The sequence below is a fragment of the Corvus cornix genome, chromosome 5 (assembly GCF_000738735.6).
Source record: "Corvus cornix cornix isolate S_Up_H32 chromosome 5, ASM73873v5, whole genome shotgun sequence".
Classification (NCBI taxonomy): Eukaryota; Metazoa; Chordata; class Aves; order Passeriformes; family Corvidae; genus Corvus; species Corvus cornix.
In genome coordinates this window covers 55,281,954-55,302,599 of record NC_046335.1, presented here as the reverse complement: position 1 = coordinate 55,302,599, position 20,646 = coordinate 55,281,954, and the positions used below count along the sequence as shown (strand labels likewise).

The 20,646-nt window shown below is 38.6% G+C and overlaps 1 protein-coding gene across 1 annotated transcript; it reads right to left on the bottom strand.

Annotated features, from left to right (window-relative positions):
* Window positions 1–326: 326 nt before the first annotated feature.
* FANCF (FA complementation group F) lies at window positions 327–1,744 on the bottom strand. Its single transcript, XM_039553386.1, is given in 2 exon segments — window positions 327–1,276; window positions 1,279–1,744. Coding segments are annotated over 2 exon segments (1,074 nt in total). The 5' UTR covers window positions 1,678–1,744; the 3' UTR covers window positions 327–601.
* Between the last annotated feature and the right edge of the window lie 18,902 nt (window positions 1,745–20,646).

The following is a 20,646-nucleotide window of genomic DNA, read 5'->3' as shown; positions in this document are numbered from 1 at the left end:
TATCAAATAACATAGCAACTAATAAAGACTTCTATTTTAGAACTTTTCAAATGTTCCAGTTGGCTTCCTCTCACTTTCTTCACTGAGCCTGGGGCTAAGTCATGTGCAAGAGCTATAGAAGCATGGAAGTGGCCACCAGAGCAGATAGCCCAATAAGGACAATCACTACTAAATGAACCCTGAATCTGGGGTTTCCACATTTTAAACTCCACCCTCCCTTTGAACCTTTTTTGCTCAGCTTCCAAGACTTAGAAAAATTACTACCACAACCATATCTGAACTGCCATACTTTCTAAACAGAAACTACTCCATATTTGAAGCATAAAGGATTTTCTTCATTTTATTAGATAACTAATCAGCAAGTACTGAAAAGGAAGAAATTTTCTGTGTTGACCAGAAATAACAGCACAATTACAAGAAATCACCAGGCCTTCCTGAAAGACTTCAGAACCAGCTGCAGTCAGAACCATTGTGATCAGCAGTTACAGTAACATTTTGTTTTCAACAAAGTGAGGTGTAGTTGTCTTGCCTTTTACATCAGATAAAGTTAACCAGATTTGCTTCATTTTGTAAGTTTTCATGTTGCTTTTGTGTGCATGCATTAGCAGCCTACTTCCATCAGTAAGTCACTCCACACACTTAGGCCACAGACTTTAAAGTCTCCATCTTGTGTCTTCAGGAGTTTCAGAGCAGCTTGGGTCTGTTCCTTAAGCAGTGTAGATCCCTGACAGAGGCAGCGGAAGCGCTCCCTTAATTCTTCCCAGGACAATTCAGCTTTGTCAAAGCAACTTTTAATCCACCTTCCCTGCAAGGGATCATAGAGCAAGTGGCTTCCCCAGGCGGTTAAGAGGTCCAAATAAGATCTGCTTAACTGAGAATAGTGACCAGCTAGAAAGGCAAGAAGGGAACATGGGAGGCAAAGGCAGAAGGCAGAAAATCTCTCCTGGTTGCCCAGCAGCCAGGAAAGCAGGAGCCCGGCGGTGCATCCGTCTTCTGCAGCATTCGCCTGGTACCCGTCTAGGCTGGTCCCATCTCGATCCCTGTCTCCGGCCTGCTCAGCGCCACTCCCCTGCTTCAGCAGAGCCAGCGCCGCCGCCACGACCTCAAAGGCGCGGGGCTGGGGGAGCTGCTCCAGAACACCGCACAACCAACGCAGCTGCCCCGCGGCCTCCCCGACCTCCTGCCCCTCCTCCCGCAGCCGGTTCAGCAGCAGCTGCGCCTCCGCCTGCAGCTGCGGCTCTTGCCCGGGGGACACCGCGGCGGGCGGCGGGGCAGCGCCAGCAGACAGGCCGCGGCCTTGCGGCGGGCGAGCAGCGCCAGGCCGCGGGGCTCGGGGCCGGTCCCCGCGCCGGGAGGCTGCAGAAGGCTGCGGAGCAGGCTGCGGCAGGCAGCAGGCGGCAAAGCGCGGTTCTCCAGCAGCGCCAGCCCCACCAGCTGTGGGCAGCGGCCCAGTGTAGGGAAGCCGAGCAGAGGGTACGGCTGAGCCCGGCGCAGCCGCCGCCCGAGGGCCTCCCGGAGCTCGGGCCGGGCACGGAACCGATCATAGAGGTGCTGGAAATACCGGGCCCACTCTAGAGCCCTGTCCAGGGTGAGGGAGTCCCAGTCCCGCACCAACGCGGAGCGGGACACAACCAGGAGTGCCGACAGCTGCTCCACCTGCCCCAGCACGACCTCCATGCCCCAGTCTTGGCGCTACAGGTTTGAGCGGTGTCCCGCCGGGAGCCGGGGCCAACCCGAGCCGCGGAGGGATGGCGTTTGTAACTCTATTGGCTGAGGGGAACGTCAATCCGGTGCGGATCGAGCTTTTGTTAAAGGAGTCGTCGCTCACCTTCCGGCCGATCACTCAGCCGAGAGCGGGAAATTGAGCCGAATTAAAATTATAAAAACCGAGCACGATTATTATATATTTTTTTAAAGTAAATCGTTCCCCTCTAGGCCCTTTACCATCTTCGTTGCCCTCCTTTGGACGCTCTACAGTAGCTTTCTTTCTTTTTTGTATTGTGTGGCCCAAAGCTACACACAGGACTCAAGGTGAGGCCACACCAGAGCAGAGCAGGATAATCACCTCCCGCGACCGGCCCGTCTGTCTATGCCAAGAGGCATAGAGCAATATGTAGCATAATATTCCTAACTATCCCTTAAAAAATAAACCTCTTCAGGAGCAAAGCCCCCCCTGCCCCACCTTTGGGGGTACTTCCCAAATTCAGTGATAGCTCAGTCCCTGGAGGGCAGCCATGTCCGAGCTCAGCAGGGAGCAGGGCTGGCTGCCCATCACTACCCACGGCTCAGTGTTCTGCCAGGGGCTGGGCTCACCCTTCTGCCCTTCCAGTTAATGGCTTCATAGCTCATTAGAGATTCCCCAGGGCAACAGGCCTTCTCCGAATACCTGTGCCAAGCCTCTGGCTGCCTGCAGGGGTAATGGCAGACACCTGCCCTGGCTGCCCGGGCACTAACGCTGCTGGTATTTCCCACACAGATGCCGCCAGACAACATGGTAGAAACACTATAACCACTCCTCTCTGCAGTGACAAGAGGTGACTCCTCTACTTCCACCTCTGCTAGCTGAAGGACAAATTTATGCAGCAAGCAAGGGGTATTAGGAATGGCTTCACACAGCCTGTGTATTGGAGTGACTGTTCTCAGGTGCTTGCCTAATGTCCACTGCCTCAAGGGCTTCCACTCTGCTGGGTTACAGGTTCTTTCCCTCTATCCTCATCTCTTTGACAGAGCTACACTACATGTTCCCTCAGAGTGTGGAATTGAACAGGCTGGTCTGGCTTCTGGCAGCTTCCACAGGAGCACCTTTGTGCCCCTGCTCCTCAGGGTTGCACCAGTGGCATCCAGGTGCTGGAGCTGTGAGGTTTGGGAGCTGCTGGATATTCCTCTGGAAGTTTGCCAGCCCTGTGGCACAATCCTAGCCAATGGAGCAGGTCTGGAGATAGCAGAGTGGCCTGGTGAGTGCATGGTGAGTCCCTGGTGCCTTTGGCTGAGTTGGGTTGCAGCAGTGCCCAGGGGAAGAGGGTGGACACCCTTCTCACCCAGCCTAGCAGGACATGGCCCTGTGTCCTGTCCTGGGATAACAGTGCCAACCTGCCCAAGCAACTCCTTTAGCTTTCTGAAAGGCACTTACAACACCTGGCATAGTAAATAAGGTTTGACTGGAATTTACTGCAGGAACCAGTAGTAGAAACCAAACTATAATCCTGTGAGCTACACTACTGTAGGGCAAACTATAATGCCCTTTCTCTTGAAAGAGCATTATGCATCCTCATGCAGAATGTATGTTCTCTTCTATACATCCTAGTGCTGCAAATAGTTTCCCCTGAGTTTGTTATTAAACAAATAGCATTTTTGGGTGATGGAGTGTGCAAGGACTCTTGGTAGCTTAGATAGTAAGAGACACAACACTTGTAGCTCTGACTTCAAACTAACATGGGTGAAAGACAAGAAAGAGGTCAACAACTTGCTTCTACTGCTTTCTTTTCCACTAAGGAAAACTGAAATGTGTGGACAGAGCCACTGAACCCATTAGAATTCTGTGTCTAACTAGGAATGTGCGGAGACCTTGTCTCATGTCCACAGATCCTTGGCCTAAAAGTAACATCAAAGCTGTTGGTGACCAGCTTCTCTAATTCACATCACACTTCGAAAATAAAGCAAAAGACAGATTAAGAAATTTGCAAGGGTTTAGATACTAGGCTCCCCTCTCTAAACCCTCTTGTAGACTGCCCTAGATGGTAGTTTAGTAAAAGTCTTTCTCAAGTACACTCACTAAAACAGATCTCTCACCTGACCTATTATCCTATTTTCTTATTTCCTATTTTTCTTATTTATTATTGAAAAAAACATGAAGCTGTAGGCTTGATGCTCTAGGTCACCTGTAGGTTAAGGGCCTAATATAGGCATTGGAGTGAAATTCTATGGCCCTTGTTTGTGATTGAAGGAGCTCATAACAACCTCTCAATGTCTATGAATATAATGTATTTCAAGGTACCATTCTAAAATACTTGGTTTTCCCCTGAAAAATCTCTTTTAAGCTTTCTGTTAGATATTAAACATTAAATTGGCTACAGATGTCTAGAGATTTCTTGCATTGTTAACAATAGAATTGCTATTGTAATTAACAAAATAATACTTACCTATCATCTGCCTTACCTGTATATTCCAATGCATATTATAAAATAATATACAATGAAGAGAAGATGGAACATGCAAACTTTGAAGTTACATGCAGTTGAGTGCAGCACTTTGGGATGTTACTCTGTGTTTTACTTAAATGAAAAAGTGACAGAAACCTGGAGTGGTTGGAATATAATTAAAATTTTATATATAGTATGTAATATGTAATATATATATATAGATATGTATATATAGGCCTCTCTGGTTTAATACAGCACATCTTGAATGAAGGGTTGTGGCACAGAGGAAGAAGACTGTTTCAGTGAATTCCATGTTTTATTTTGGTAGGGTTGTTTTTGGAGGTGCATATGCTCCATGACATAAAGAGGAAAAGATATTTCCCTTTACATCAGACAACTTTTCACAAGAATTCTTTCACATTACTGTTCTTTTTCTTTATTGGATAAAGCATATGAGTTTATATCCTCATAGTGTATGTCTCTGTATCTTTCAGTTGAAAGAAATCAAATAATCACATTTGCAGCACCGGGAAACTAGCAAAAACAGGTTGTGAAATTCTAAGTAGTCTGGAAAAAACACTGTTATCTGGAATACTCTTGCATGGGAAAGGAGATGGCCTGTGTGTCCTAATGGGTCTCGGTAGAGCTAACTGAAAAATTAAATATCCATTTCATGAAAAACTCTGAATATTTCAGCTTTTTTTTTTTACTTAGGGTGAAAATTCTAAATATCAACATTTTTCCTCAAAAGGGCACAGGTTGATATCTCTGTAATAAAATGGTTCATGCAAAAAGACATTTGTGTATTTCTAGGTATTGCAGCTGCATTTAGTCTCCTGTCATGATCGGGATGCATATAATAAAAAATAGAGCCTAACGTGAAGGAGCAGCAGAGTTTTGCATTAGAATGCATTAGAAAATTATTTCAACGAATGAAAAAGAAACAAGGTATCAGTGAGACTGTTATGATTCTGTTACACTACAATAGTCCGTAAAAACCGTAATTCTTTCTCTACACTCACCATTAAAGGAACTCCTTTTCTTCTCTTAAGTTTGTGTTATTATTTGAGAACCTGACCATTCTCAGAACGCATTCTAGGATCTTCCACTGCAAGAATGGGATCTATTTATCAGTTGAATCATTTGCTGGGGCAATGTACCATGTAGCAATCAAATCAAATCAAATCAAATTAAATTGAAAAATTGGCTTTTTCTTACAGGTGAATTATTTGCATATGAATTTTAAGACCTAGTACTCTTTTCTATGACCAGTCTTGGATCTAGATAAGTAATAGCTTGTGTAGCCATAGGGTTCTTCCATAGTAATTACCATTATTACTAAGCCTCAAAAATTGTACTTACTGTCTGTCAACTCATATTACGATTGTTGCTACCTAATGGTATTGCTGAGTTGTATACGTATTGTTTAAAAGTATCTGTACAGTGCTGAGTTGGTTTTCTACCTGAGGAACACCTTAGGATAGTTGGGAGATACTTAGGAAGAGAGTACTGAGAGACTGAGGAGGTGAGGTAGAGAGTTAATATTGGGGAAGGGGATAGGAAAGGGAAAGTTCATGTTAGGATGTCAGGAGATACAGTAAGAACACAGAGATGGGGTGGTGTGCTGGTTTGGCCAAATTTAGAAATATATCCTCTGAGAGAAGGCAGGTCACAACCATCCCTCCCCCACCAGCTTTGGGAAAAAAAAAATTTTCTCGAAGGAAAGTGAAAGAGATAAAAACTATTTCTTTAACAAACACATGGGAAAAGAATAATAATGCTAAATAATAAAATCTCTTGCTGTGGAGAAAAAACCTGGGAAAGTGTCAGAGTCCTCCCTTTGGTCTGCTCGGAGCTGGGGCTTGGTCCAGGGCCAGGCCCTCTGTGCTCGGTGGAAAGTCCTCCCGATGTGTTCCGATATTGAAGGAGTCCAGCAGAAAAGGGAGAAAATCCGAAATTCCAGGGAAGAAAAAAAAATTCAACTCTCAGTCTCTCTCCAGAGAAAAAGAAGCTGAACAACTGGCCAAGAGCTGACTGGAAAGCAGCAAGCTGGGTGCTTCCTCGCTCCCCTGACGCAGCTGAAAAAAAAAAGTCTCTATCTCTGTGTGACCTTGAACAAGCTGCAAGCTGCTTTGAAGAAGTTTTGCTTAGGGTTTCCTCCCCCCTCTCAGGCTCAGTTTAAAGGCATAGAAAGGCACAAAATTAATTCCTGGGCATAGGGCCACTATATGGGATACACAAAGTAACCCCAAGACAGGCGGATAGAATGGTGCGTGGATTTTCAAATAGCACTGTGTGCTGAGTGTGCTTTCCTGCTTGATTACTTTTTTAAAAAGAAACCAAATTGGTTGTTTAATATCAACCTTCTTCCTCTATTAATGATACTTGTAGTAGTCTCTGATACTGTTTTAGGGTGTGTTTGGATGTGTATTTCATGTTACGTAAACTACGCAGTCTCTCTATTTTTACCTAACAAGAAGTGAAACTCACAATGGTACACTGTGGATACAAAAATGCTGCTAGCAAGAATTTTTCTTGCTACTTTCTAAGTCTGTGGGATACTTTCCTCTCTCACGGAAGATATTTGCAGAGTGTATAAACCATGAACACCTGCGACCTTGCCGAGCTTTGTTTATAGTACAGTAGGAAAATATTTTGACAATGGGTGGTTTAGGATTTTAGCCATTCACCCCCAAGGGGTGGCTTATCCTTTGTCCAATTAGACTATGAAGAAAAAAGTCTATAAAAGAGTTTGTAAAATAATTAAATAAATCAATCTTTCTGCACAATTCCTGCCTGTTGGATATCTCTCTTCCTCCATACAGCTGCGGGATATGGTAATAGGTACACCTTAAAGAAAATCATACAGAAGAATTATCACTTCATTACACAGTCTGAAAAAATAACCTTTGTTTTGTCTTATTTAAAAGCAAAGAAGAAAACAGAAGAGAGAACAGGGCATATTTTAAATGATAGGCTAGAGCAGATTTACAGATTTACAATCGCAACACATGGGATTGTTTGCATGTCTGCTGTATGCTTCTTCTAAGTAACTGTGATAGTATGAACAGGGGTGGCCACTGTTTCCTGTGTTGTAAGTTTTGCTTCTGTTTTGTTGTTATGTTTGTTTGTTCCCCAACAAAGTCTATTTTTTTTAATTTAATCTCTAAAATAGGCATTAAAATAAGAGTTTTGAGGGTATTCATCTACGTTTGTGTTAAGCTGTAGTAAATGTTCCTCCATTACAGCTTTTGATTGATAAGATACATGGCAAAGAAAGTTGATGAGGAAGTAAGAGAAGTGTCTGTTAGGTACAAAAATCTGGGAAGTCATTTTCACAGCTCCCTGAAAACAAGCCCACTTTTCAGTGAAGCACTGCAAAACAGTTTCGCAAGCCTTGCATTTAATATGAATTACTCTGCTGTTTTATCTAAGCTGAGAAGTCAAGTAAAACATTCATACGAAGTTTTATGGAACCAGTGAGTTTCTTCACTCTGGTTATGGAGCCAGTGAAATTCACCCTGGCAGGAAATACCAGTTTTGAGGCAAAATTGATCAAAGTAGCCAGAAGTCTGGGTTTCATTGTTATATTTTCCTTCCTCTCAGAAGTCATATTGGCTATAAAATGGTTATACTATTTCTCCTGAACAGAAATGTAGGACATTGTTTACTCATTCTAACTGGCATTATAAAACTCCAAAATGGTCTTTCCTTAGGTAAGGGGGTGTTATTGTAAATTACGAAAATGAATACATTGAGAGACATGTATGATCATCTTCTATATTTCTGGCACTAATATTCACATTCTAACTGTAAGGAGACTTGTTTAGCTGCCTCAAATTGTGTGTTAGGCACAAGTTTGCCACACTTATTATCTTACACGTAGTGAAGACTCTAAACTTGTGAACCATTCTTGTACAATTTCTTTCTATTTCTGCAACAAACTCTGTGGAAGACTGAGGTTATTAGTCAAACCACTACCTGGCAGACTATGTCACCCCTTCCATACCTTCTGATGAGATACTTAGATTTATTTTTTTGTGTGTCAATGTAATCTCTCATTATCTCAAAAAAGAGCAAGGCTGTGGTGGGCTTTTGGTATTAGAACAGATCAAATTGCATAATAAAGGTGTTGAACCTACTAATTTGTACATCAGCATGAGCCTTAGACTGTACAAAAGGCATATCTGTCATCGGGGGATTTCCCCTGAAACCTCTTTGTGAGTCCTGCTTGAAGTGTATCAGTGTATTAGTAGCAATGCCCATTTGTGATGAGTAAGGCTATGATTTTAGTAACTGGTGTCAGTGGTCAAGCATCAGTTTTGCAATGCACTAGATGAAAATTGATTGAAAATCAGCATGTTGAAAGAATGCTATATGTAACATGCCACTGAGATAACCTAATTTTCACTCTAATTAGGAACTTCACCTATGTCTGGCTATACCAAAACGAAATTTTTAGGAAAATTGTATAAAAAGACAGGCTTTGCTGCCTAGCTCTATTTCTAATTTTGATACTATGAGTCAGAACTATACTAGTAAAACTGCTAAGCTAGAGTATAGCTCTTCAGTATCATAGACATAAACGTAAGTGTAATTGTAATTGGTTGGCAAATGGAGTCATCTTTTTCTATGTGAATAATCAATTAGAAGTGAAATTAGACATTCAAAGTTCCCTTGCACCATATGAGCCTTGTTAAATGATCATGTATGCACTCCAAAAAAAGTTGCAGCTGTTATGTGTGTATTAGCTACAACTAGTTTTGCCTGAGGTTGTTTGAGTTAATGCATTTTTAGCTTATATTTGCTGTGGGATAAGAGCATGCATTAATGTTGCTCAGCTGATGAATGGTAAAATATTAAGCTGTGTGCTTTGGTCACTTGCCTTGGCTTGTGACTGCCTTTAGAGAGATTTAATTTGCTGCCTGTTGTGGTGATGGGCTTGATAGGTCATAGCATGTACTGATGAGCTTGCCTACATGCCCTCTTTTCCTTTAAGCCAAGGAAATTCTTATCTACTTATTTTAAGTACTTTTCTTATGGGATCAGGTGCACAAATTCATCCTTCTGAACCATTCTTCCAGCTTGAACCCATCCCCCCTCTTTTTGGGTGCCTGTTAAGAACTGTCTTAAAGAGCTATCTGTTTTAGAGATCATCTTATCAGAATCCTCTGAAAATAATATTCCATAAAACTTGAGTCATAAAGGCTGGCTATGGCTAAAGGTTTGGAAGTTTGATATGTAATACTCTAGTACTTGTATGAAGTGAAGAATAGTTGGACTCAGCTTAGTCTAGTGTCACAGGTTTAGTATTGAATGACAAAGTGGCTATAAGAGTACTGGAAGAAAAAAAATATTAATGTTTAAGAAAAACAAGTAAAAATTCTTTCCTAGTTGTAGATTCTGTGTATTTCCATGACACCTAAATTGCTGTCATTCACAAGAGTTCAGGGAGATCTCATAAACACATTTTCATATTGGATTTGGTAATATTTTTCATTTACATAAAAAGATATATAAAACTCTATGCAAGACAGCTATGTATAGAGATATTTATATGTATGTCTGGGTTCTAATACCAGAAGTCATTTGGATTATTCATTTTCATTGCCTTAATATCCTGAAAACATCTCAAAATTGTCAGATACCACTCCTTTGCAGTTCTATACAGTGTCTTTACGAATAATACGTCTGTGTATTCAGAGAGAGCTGCACTAAAACACATATATGCACACACTGGGTAGACATTTCTTTTTTTGAGTGATAAGGCTTTTATGTACCTGTTGTTTCCATTTTCATGTCTCCAAAGCTTTTATGTGAATTTTTCCAGCACATTTCTCATTATTCTCTCAAATTTTACTCTGCTGAATGGCTGCAGCTTCCAGACATATAACCTGAAAAGTCCTGGGAGAATTTACATAAAAACAATAAAACCAAGGAAATGGAAACCACAGAATGTATACATAATTTTTTTTTTTCAGTCTTTGCTAAGAAGATCATTGGTTAATACTTACAAACTAATCTGATTTTCCATTTTAACATCCTTTTCACTGTGAAGCAAATGTGGGAGAGTGGGATGGTAAGAATCATTCTTGAAGTGAAGGGGAGCTTATATGTGAATCTCATTAAGGTTAAAAGATTTTACTTTTCTCCATCCTAGTATATCAAGAAGAACATCCCATAAAAAAAATCATATAAGTGCCTTAATCAAGCAAATGTTAATGCAAAGCTTTGAAGGGATTTTCCTTCCTGTTTAAGAAAATTGAAAGGTTTTTTTTTTATTTGTTGGTTTATTTATATAAACACATATAAAGGAATACTGGATTATGTTATCTACACTCATAATGTCCTCTAGAAGCCAATCATTAAAACTCATACAGCCACTTATAGGAGCAATAGTACAGTAAAATAGTACAGTGATTTTGGTTTCTATTGACAGCTGCTTGCTAATAGCAAGTTGTGTACCTGTCTCAAAAATGCCTCTAGCAGTTAAAGGATTTTTCCTAACTCCAGAGTTTTTAACTTAATGGTGTTCTTTAAGAATTTTTTTCCACTTTTTACAGTAAACAGAGATATTTCATTAGTAAAAAGGCCCAGAAACCAAAATGTTTTGGTGTTGCCATTTCTATAGCAGTTAGGTTTGTGTATTTCATGTCAATTGCATATTATCTTGGTTGTCTGACATGATTCCTAGTCCAGTGCACTTAAGGGTTTGTGTAATGGCAAAGATTGGAGCTTTTGTGTATATTCAAAAAGCATGACAATATAGGTAATGTATGTAGTATGATATGCTAATTCATAGCTGGTCCTGAAATGTTGCTATTTGCTTTCCCAATTAGCAGTGTTGACTTGTACTTGTAGAAAAGAATAACAATGGGCTAAAAAAAAGGCAGCAGAGATGAGATTCTAGCACATAGGATATTTGCATAAACCTAAAAGCCAGCAAAAGAAAATTCTTGTGCAGTTTGTACTTATGGATGGGGTGATGGTGATGAGTGAAGATTAATTCCTAGAACTAAAGAAAAAGTCTAAAAGAAAGGTCTGATTTAGTAAAGGTCTTTTTTGTGAAAAAAAAAGTAGCAGTAGCCCAGTATTAAACCTGGAAATAATAAAATTCATATTAATTCCTTTTGTTCTAACAAAAAGAGCAAAAACACTACTCTTAGTAGAAAGCACTGTTGAAAGTATCCTCATATTTCTTGGTATGGCAAAAGCTTCTTTTATTTTGAGAAAAATATATTGGTAACTTCATCAAGGAATAATTACTCTCTCAGAAATGTATTTGAGTTTTATATTCTGCATGGGGAAAATGACATGAAACAATGAAAAAGTATTGTGTCTGCTTTTCTTTCTGTGAAATGCTGATGCTCATCAGCCTTTGAAAGAGTGTTAAGTTCTGTTAACTGACAACTTACAACCCTTGGGAGCTGGAATTGGTCCCTTTGGTTTTCGTAGAAAGAGTTGGATCTAATAGTTCTTAGAAAAGGGACAATATGGATCAAGTCTTCGAGACAAAACTTGCCGATGATTCACAGTTCTAAACCTCCTAAGGGAGTTAGGCACCTTGCCACAATAGCAAGTCAATGGGAACCAGATGCCTAAGGGTCTTGAGAGCTCTTGAAAATTTCTGTATTAACAGAGGTGATTGTGTCCAAGTTAGGGATCCTCATTCATGTAGTGAAAGCATCCTGTGCATCTGGCAGCAGTCAGGATTTATATAGGAAACACAACAGTTTGTAATCTGTGTGTAACTCACCTAAATACTGCAGTGAATAGATGCTATGAACTACAGTACAGAAATGATTTATCCAAGGAAATAGTCCAGAAAATTTCCATGGGGTAATCTGAGTAATTTTTTAATCTCAGAATGCAATTTGGTTCTATTTTCTTTAGTGGTCTTTGTGATCAAAACAGTAATTTCTCTACGAATGAGAGGTTAGAATTTTCTACTAAATAAAGTTAGGAAGTAAAATTACTTGGGCTAAATCAAAATGCTAGTTTACATAAAATCAGTATGGTTTATCTATTCTATTCAAAAAACTTGGGAAGGACGAAAGGGTCTTGTCAATCCCTGTCCTGTTGACAAAATCGAGATACATGTCCTGGTTCAAAACTACCATTTCATTTGCTGGTGTGCAAAGAACCACAGAAGACATGGAACTGGAAATGCAGAGACTGCCTGCTAGGATGCAGTGGTTCCTCAGAGAGTAGGCTTAGAATGGGCTGATATTCAGAACAGAAAATGTTTGTGTCTCCTTTAGTTACAATATATTCAGGGTGTATTATTTATTTGTCTGGATTCCTGATATCATTTTGTTCTTCCTAGTTTCCAGGTCTTTGCTTTTACAGTTTTTGAAATCATTCCCCTGTGAAAATTTTGCAATGTGTGTATTTAGGATTCATAGCAAACATGAAAGTTTCAAGTTATACAAAAATTATTGGTTCTCGGTAATTTGTTCTGTGAATCGATGCCTTCTGCCTGACTTGCTACTATAGCCAGTGCATCACTGTCTCAGGTAACTTGAATTAACTAGTACTTGGGAAGTACTGACAAAGATATTGGTCCAAAATAACAGTATGGATCTTACTTCATTTTTAAATTTTTATTTTACATTAATAAATTACAAATAGTAACTTCAGTCCTGTTGCAAGCATCTCTCCAGTTATTGTATTAATGGATATAAACACAGATTTAATCCACAAGGTTTGGTCATGGATTTCCCACTAAATTTGTCTCTAAAGTGATTCAGCAACCCAGTTCTTAACAGCTCACTGAAAATACCCAGTCAGTTGTAACTAGTCTGCCATGTTCAGCAAAATCAGTGGAATTGTACCATATCCCAGGGGAGGGTTCTGTTGCCCTTCAGAAAACTGGGAGACCCTGTAGCCTTTTATTAATTTTTTAAAATATATTTTCAAGGAAAGCTATTCCAAACTCTCTTTTTTGAAAATTTACATGCTGTGGGCCTGGCATTCTTTGTACTTGCTCAGTAGTGCAATACTTTGTACTTTCACTGAAGTGTAGTCTCTAGGCTTCATTCACATTTTTACATTTGTTATGACTTGCCCCAGAAGACAGGTTCTTGTTAATAGATCCCTTGGGGTAGATTAGAGAAAAATAACCCTGAATGATCAATGGTTATATATATATATATATAAAATTATTTTATTATTATTATTTATATATACGTGTGTAGGGTTTATTTGGTTGCGATGAAAAGGAGGTATGTAGCTGTTTTGGTTATTATTATCTATTGTAATATAGCAATATAAAGATAACACTTCCAAACACGTATGAAGGAAAACAAAAGAAAGTATAAGAGTAGAAAGATACATAGTCACCACCTGTGGATTAAGCAAGGACACTTGATTGTTACAATTTCGATGTCCCTTGGTCAAAGCGATGGTCGCATTCTTGATACATCAGGGGTGAGGAGAGCCCATGAAACACAAAGTTCGACTGGTTAATATAGGCTCAGATCCAGGTGGGAGTTTTACACTGTATGCTGTAACACTTTGGATCACAGGGCACTTTGAGGGTCTTCGCTGGTTTATGACACCTTCTAGGACATGACAGCTGCCTCTCACATCAGTGTAGTTGAGCCAATTATGGCCCATCAGAGGGATAAATACATTCAGGTCTACATGAGAATGTAGTGGTACTTCTTCCAGAGGAGAGTTTTCACACCTGAGCCAATTATGTAAAGGGAGGAGATTGGCATGATAAAAAGCACTATCCCATCTTGAAGGATCTGCTTCTTATCAACTTCTTATTTGGCACAAAACCCAGTTTGTAGCTCCCAGCTTGTGCACCTCCTCTGCACCTGGGCAATTACTTTGCACATCATCTGCAAAAGCACCTGTTGCTTTTGTAAATGGCTGATTTTTTGAGTCATTAAGTATTAACATTCCAGTATCACAGCATTTCTTCTTATTTGCCTTTTATAGTATCTCATCGAGAAGCAGGCAGTGAACTCAGCCTATTCATAGGATATAAAATATAATTATATATTCAACTTAGGTTACCTATTTATTGCTAGGTTAATGATCTGGTTTTATTATTGGAGTAATAAAAATTTAAGTTAGCTGAAGAACATTATAATTTTTATCTCTGTCCAGGAAGACTTAGTGTATCACCAGTTATGCCATGGTAGATCACTGCATAATTTTGTTTACCATACATTTTTTCTACAGATCAAAATTTCACATCTATGGCTATGAGGGTGGAAATATAGGTCCTTATGATGGATTTAGACCCTAGCACTTGTGTATATCAAGACTGCAGTATTTTAGATTACCAGTTTTCTTTTATTTTTTTTTTTTCTTTTTTTCTAGTGAAGCCTGAGGGCCACAGATACAATGTACCATATTTGGTAGCAAATTCCATATGGAATTACTAGCATCTCATGCTGTCGTATAATTCAGATAACCATTCTGAATATTTAGTCTTAGTTATTTGGTCTACTTTGTGCCTAATTCTTCTCACTTGTCAGACCTACAATATTTTATAAGGTGTTTTTTCACATTTGTTGAATTATTTCTTGGTTTAATTATTTTGTGGGCTCTTTGCCTGGACTTGTGGCAGATGAAGAAATAGAAATGTCCTAAATTTAAAGATTACAGAGAAAAAGTTTTAATAATGAAATTATGACTCTGGTCTTATTTGTAAGCATGGCTATAATGTTCACAAGGTTAAAAAACTAGCTTTCTGTCTCTGTCTTTCTCTCCCCATTGTTGGTTTTGGGCATTTGATTTTGAAGTTGTTCTGCAATTTGATCTTACTAAAAGTTTCCCAATGCATTTAAGCAACATATGTCATTAATGTGGGGAGCTGGGTAACCAGTCCCACCATTGCTTGTAATTCAGCCTATGACAGGCAGCAGGAAAGCAGAACAGTTTTGGCCAACCTCAATTAGGAAAACATGCCCAAGGCATTGGCTATAGCATAAAAAGAGATGCATCAGGCTCTCCCAAGAGGAAAACTAAATGTGTACATTGTTGAACAAAACCAGCTCCAGATTTTTGACATTTGATATGGTTAACAGAATAAAGAATCATTCCCAATGAAGAAAAGGGTAAACTGGAAAAGGATGATCTGTGGATTGCAGGTACTGAAGTAACATACTAAAAATATAAACACTAGTTTTTTGTCAGCAATTAGATATTCCCTTATCTTGTTTCAGATTGTAATGCTGTGAACTGGGAATTTTCTCCTGAAGGAAAGGAAATGTGTCCTTACATGAAGTATAAGATCACAGAGATGATTCTGCTATTGATCAACCTCTTCACAGCAAGAATGCTTGTAAAAGAGGTAATACATTTAAAAAGTAGTATTTGTAATTTGTTGAATCTTCTGTCTGTGACATCAAAATGTTTAATAGGTGCCCCTTGCCTCACAACCCTCATGAGATATACTCAAAAATCATGTTATAGATTGTACCTCTGAAGCATCTGCAAGATTAAATAACTTTTCCTTAAATACTTTAGGATCACACACAGATTTCTTGTTTTGGTATGACAGCAAGTGATAACCAGAGCCAAGATTATTCCCAAACCACCTTATTTCCCTTCTCTATTAGCATTTTACCAGATACATGGCTTGCAGTGTAAGGAAGAAGGAAAGACAGGGAAGGGAAATATGCGCAGGATGCTTCTATAAATCAACTTAATAAATCAAGCCCATCTTTATACAATTTTTGGTGTGCACTTGCATCAGACTACTTTATGAGATTATGTTTTATGAATGTCTATTTTACAGATGGGAAAACTAAAATAAAAAGTGATTTAGCAGAACTCATAGAACAGATACATTTGCAGAGCTGGGAAAAGGAACCAAATCTCCCAACCCCACAAGACAGGAATAACTTATTAAATGAGCTGGCATTCACCCTGTTTCATTTGGCAATGTAGTATGGTGCAGAGGGAATGGTGTTCTTTCCATTAGGAATGCTTTGATGATGACACTGTAATAGAAGAATGAAAAGGAATGCTGGACTTGAAGCCTTCCTTAAGGTATAAGATCGACTGTTTGAATTGATAGTTGGAAAAAAGTCCTGGAAAAAAATAGCAATAGAGGTAGTATCTCAACAATTGCTTCTGAGGAATCTTAATTTGGAATGTTGATAGAGAAAGTATAGGGTTAGGGGATAAATGCTGTGTCAGAAGCACCAGGAAAAATGTTGGGAGAACTGTGAAGGCAGCATGGGAAGAAACTCAAAACTTGCAGAAATCTAAGCATGCACCTAATTTTCACATGTAAGGACCATTCTGTCTCTCTTCCTTGCTAGCCAGTCAATAAATCCTTAATTGCCTTGTTACAAAGGCAGGTTAATTACAAATTACACATTTTGTGAGTGTGCATCACTTTGAATAGGGTAGAATTTTTTGCTTCACAGATAAAGCAATGTAAGAAAAATAGAACTGAACTTGTGAGATTGCCAAACATTCCTGATTTATGGGGCTTTGATATGGAAACAGGATCCTAAATTGCACTGCAGAATTTGTTCCAGTGTCTAGGCTAGTGTAGTTTGATGAAATTGCTGTGTTTTCATTAGGTAGTCAGTAGGGAAGAAAGACACATTTGTCTCACATAAAATACCTCTGTATGCCACATATTTGCTTTGGGATTGACCTTAGCATTTTCATCTAGAGGTATCAGATCACTACCTCTCCTACTGAAATACATTTTTCCCCATTCAGTAAAATATTACAATTATGCCTCTGACTAGTATAGACTGAAGTGTTGTGGGAAAATATCAGTGTGGTTATGATGAAGCTAGGAAGACTTTGAATTGAGTCCATATACTTCTCTGTAAGAAGAGATTTAAAGCTGTATCTATAGTTATCTGCAGTTCTCTCAGATTTGGAATAGCTGCTGATAATTTTGTTCTTAGTACCTAGGCTCAAAAAAGCGCCTAATCTGATTTAATTAATGGGAGTTTCACTGTAAGGGATAGAACTGGGACCTGATTTACTATAAAAAAAAACTCAACAAACTGTTTTCATACAAAGCCCAATAACAAAAGGAATAAGTTAAAGGGAAGGAAAATTGAAGTGATGAATCTTAATGATTTAAGAGAAACCTAGGTACATGTCAAGAGAAGGAAGCCATTGAAAGCAAAATGAAAAAGAAGGAAGGCAGGAATTTGACCAGCCATGGGGGAAGTGGGTGGGCAGACATTATTACTGTTAGAACATTTTCGTTCTAAAAGTACATTAAATCTTTGTTGAAAATAATTTTTGAGTTCCTGAAAAACTAATTGGTCTTCTGGTATTCTTGGTCTGGAAATTTTGCAGGTTTCAAGAAATTGCAATGTGTGCATGAGAACTCTTTGTAAAAATTGCCTCCCAAAGCACAGCATTCACCTGTTAATTCCTAAGAAAATTAGTTTATGTATTTTGTTTCAGCTACTATAAAACAACAAGCTGATAAAATTATTCCGAAACACACACAAGAAGACAATGTGGCAGTGATAGCTGTTTAGGTCCTCTTTTTCTCACTGCTCTTCTTGTGATGTCAGCAGTTAAAATCTGGTGCTTCCATGTGACCTCAGATAACATCCTATTTTAATGATTTGTCCATCCCAAGTAGAGACCAACCACAAAATCTAGGTCTCTTGTAAAATATAAGGAACAGGAATGGAGACCATCGCTTCATTTACATTTGGGCTAGTTCTGACAGATATCTGAGTCAGATTAAGTTGCTATACATCTCAATCACTTTCAATTGCTACATGGTCTTGTGAAGAAGACAGTGTAGTATGAGCTATAGTTAGAAAAGTTTAGAGTTCTGTATGTGAGGGTATCATTGATTTCACTCCAAGAAGTGAAAGGTGAAAGGAAGGTGTTATGAGGCCTACCCAGTATAGGTAGGGATTTAAATCATCTTGATCAATGTAGTAACTGAGGTCCTCATATTTAAGAAAAAATTAATAATAACTGTCTGCTTCATTCATGTTTAAGGCACTGTTTGTTTAGAGACAGATCATTGTGCTTTGTCAAACAGAACATAGACTTTGGCCTGGTAATCATTGTATAGTTGTTCATGTCAACTGCATGTTCTGTATCCATGGATAAACAATTATGACATTCAACCAAATAATACCATTCTATATAAATCAGAATTGTGAGCATTTATTCTATAATGTTTGTCCAAGTGATGCACATACTATAGACCTGGATCTTCTGAGGTTCTGTGTATGCTGGTGCACACTACATCAATCCAAGCATCTCCATGATAATAGAAATCTGTGTTATTGAATCCAATTTCATCTGGGTGTTTTCCCTGACACTAATGAAGATTACTCCAAAAGATTAGAAGTAGGTAAGTTTTAGTAAATATGATGCAGAGGAAACAGTTAACTTGTATTTGGACTTGAAATAATGAAAATTGGCTTCTCTTAGATTAGAGCACTCAGTTTCACATTTAAGAGTAAACCAAAATTTCATTAAAATTGTAATTATTTTTAGTTATATATAATTATATGGATAGAAAGTACAGTTCTTGCATAGTAAGTTTACAAGGTGGAAGGACAAAACATGCTACTTTTATGGTAAAGGAGTTGTTTGAAGTTTATTCATAGAGTTTTAACATGACCCTTCCATTGCAGGTTTGATAAAGTTTGGTTGACTGCGAAGGCATTGTGTGTGTTGAGCTGAATTATAAGAGGACGGAATTAACTTACAGCTTGTCTTATTTTCATGGTAATGAAAATAGAAGATGATGCATAACTGAAATAATTTTAAATTCTACCCATTTCATTTTTTCCACTATTCTTAAAATTGCATACAAAGGACATATTCTAACTGAGATTTATACATTATATTCCAACTGTTTTAGAAAAAAATGTAAAATAAGGTGTATCTGACACCAGTTAGTGCAATATATTTAAGCGAGTTCCATAAGGCTATTTTTATTGATCTCAGGCCTGCAAGGCTATTGACTACTCTGCCTTTTTTAAAAGTCAAGGAAGACATGGAAATTTTTGGCAAAGTAAGTACTATAATATTGGGACAATACTGGATGATTTATGAAACACGTTCTGCACTCGTGGCTGCTCATAGTCTAACAAACTGACTCAAGTATCAGCAAATTTTTGTCACCTGTGACTCTATTTTTTGAATTTTAACTTCTGTGGCAGGTACTGAAAAAAAGAATAAAGCAAATCTATTTCTGCATTTCAAACTTATTTAATTTTCAGTTAAATAATTTAATTATATAGTTCCTTTAATGGCAAAAAGCAAGAAAATCAGCAGGTATGATATTCTCAACTCAATATACATTTAACACAGCATTTCTGCTACACAACTCAGTGGCTCTCTCCCATCTCTTTTCTTTTAGTTGACCAAGGTTTGTCCTGTTTAATGTACATATTTTAGGAGTTGATACAGAATTGGGTTGCCAGTCATTAATTTCATTGTATCCATTATATTTGACCGCTTTTTTTTTACTGGTCAGTTGTGACATTAATTACATATGGAAGAAGGAGTGTTTAGGTAATTTGGAAAATTAGCAGGAAAGTGGGATCAACAGATACAAGACAGATGCCTGTGTCTCTGCCTGCTGAGAACTTCATCCTCCACTCTACCTTGTCTTTCTCTTGGTCTCTTTTCTTCCTCCCGTTCAGTGATTGCTGCTTCAGCTCCCTGGGCATTGAGAAACCTTTGATCTAGGAAATTTTCTCTCCCATTTGTAAAGGACCTGCAAGGTACCTTCACAAGAAAATTCTGATAACAGAATGATACAGCGCTCAAAGGTCAACAAAGGTGGTGATTATAAGACAGTTTTTAGAAAAGGGCTGAGGAATTACACAGATAAGATGGGCCATTGTGGTCATCCTTGCTGACCTTGTGCTCCAGAGTTTAATTATCTATGCATCAAGGTTTACAATCTGAAACCAAATAAATCTTTCAGAATCTTTAATCCTGGGGTTTTTTGTCCTAAATTACAGAAAGCTTATGACATCTTTAGATAAAATTTGTTGCACCTCAGCCACATACACACATCTATTATGAGAAATAATTTTAACAGTAGGAAAGGAATATTATCTAGATGACAATATGTATGAACCATTTTGTCATGGTATTAATATTGTTCAGCTTTCCCACATGCACCTATGACTTCCAAATATGCTTTATTTTCCTCAGTCACAGTAAGTCCTCCCTCTCCCTCTCCTTTCCTATGTCTGTCTTCAAATCATTGTTTACTCATGTAGCCATTCATCCTCTTGTTTGTTTGGAAGTAGACTGTCAAAAGTATTATCAGAACATGTGGACACAGGAGGCTGAAAGTGTGAGGACCTAAGACTGATTATGTGGAGGACTAATGAAAATGATAGCATTTCACAAGGAAAGTTTTGTGTATTTTCTCTGCAAAGGTAAGCAAGGCTGTTATTGAAATAACCTTACGTAGAAAATATGTTTCTGTTCAGGCTCCAAAGTTACTGTCTCAAATTTGAAAGCCAAATTCTAATGCTAAATGGTGAAAGAAGTGTGAATCTCAGTTTGT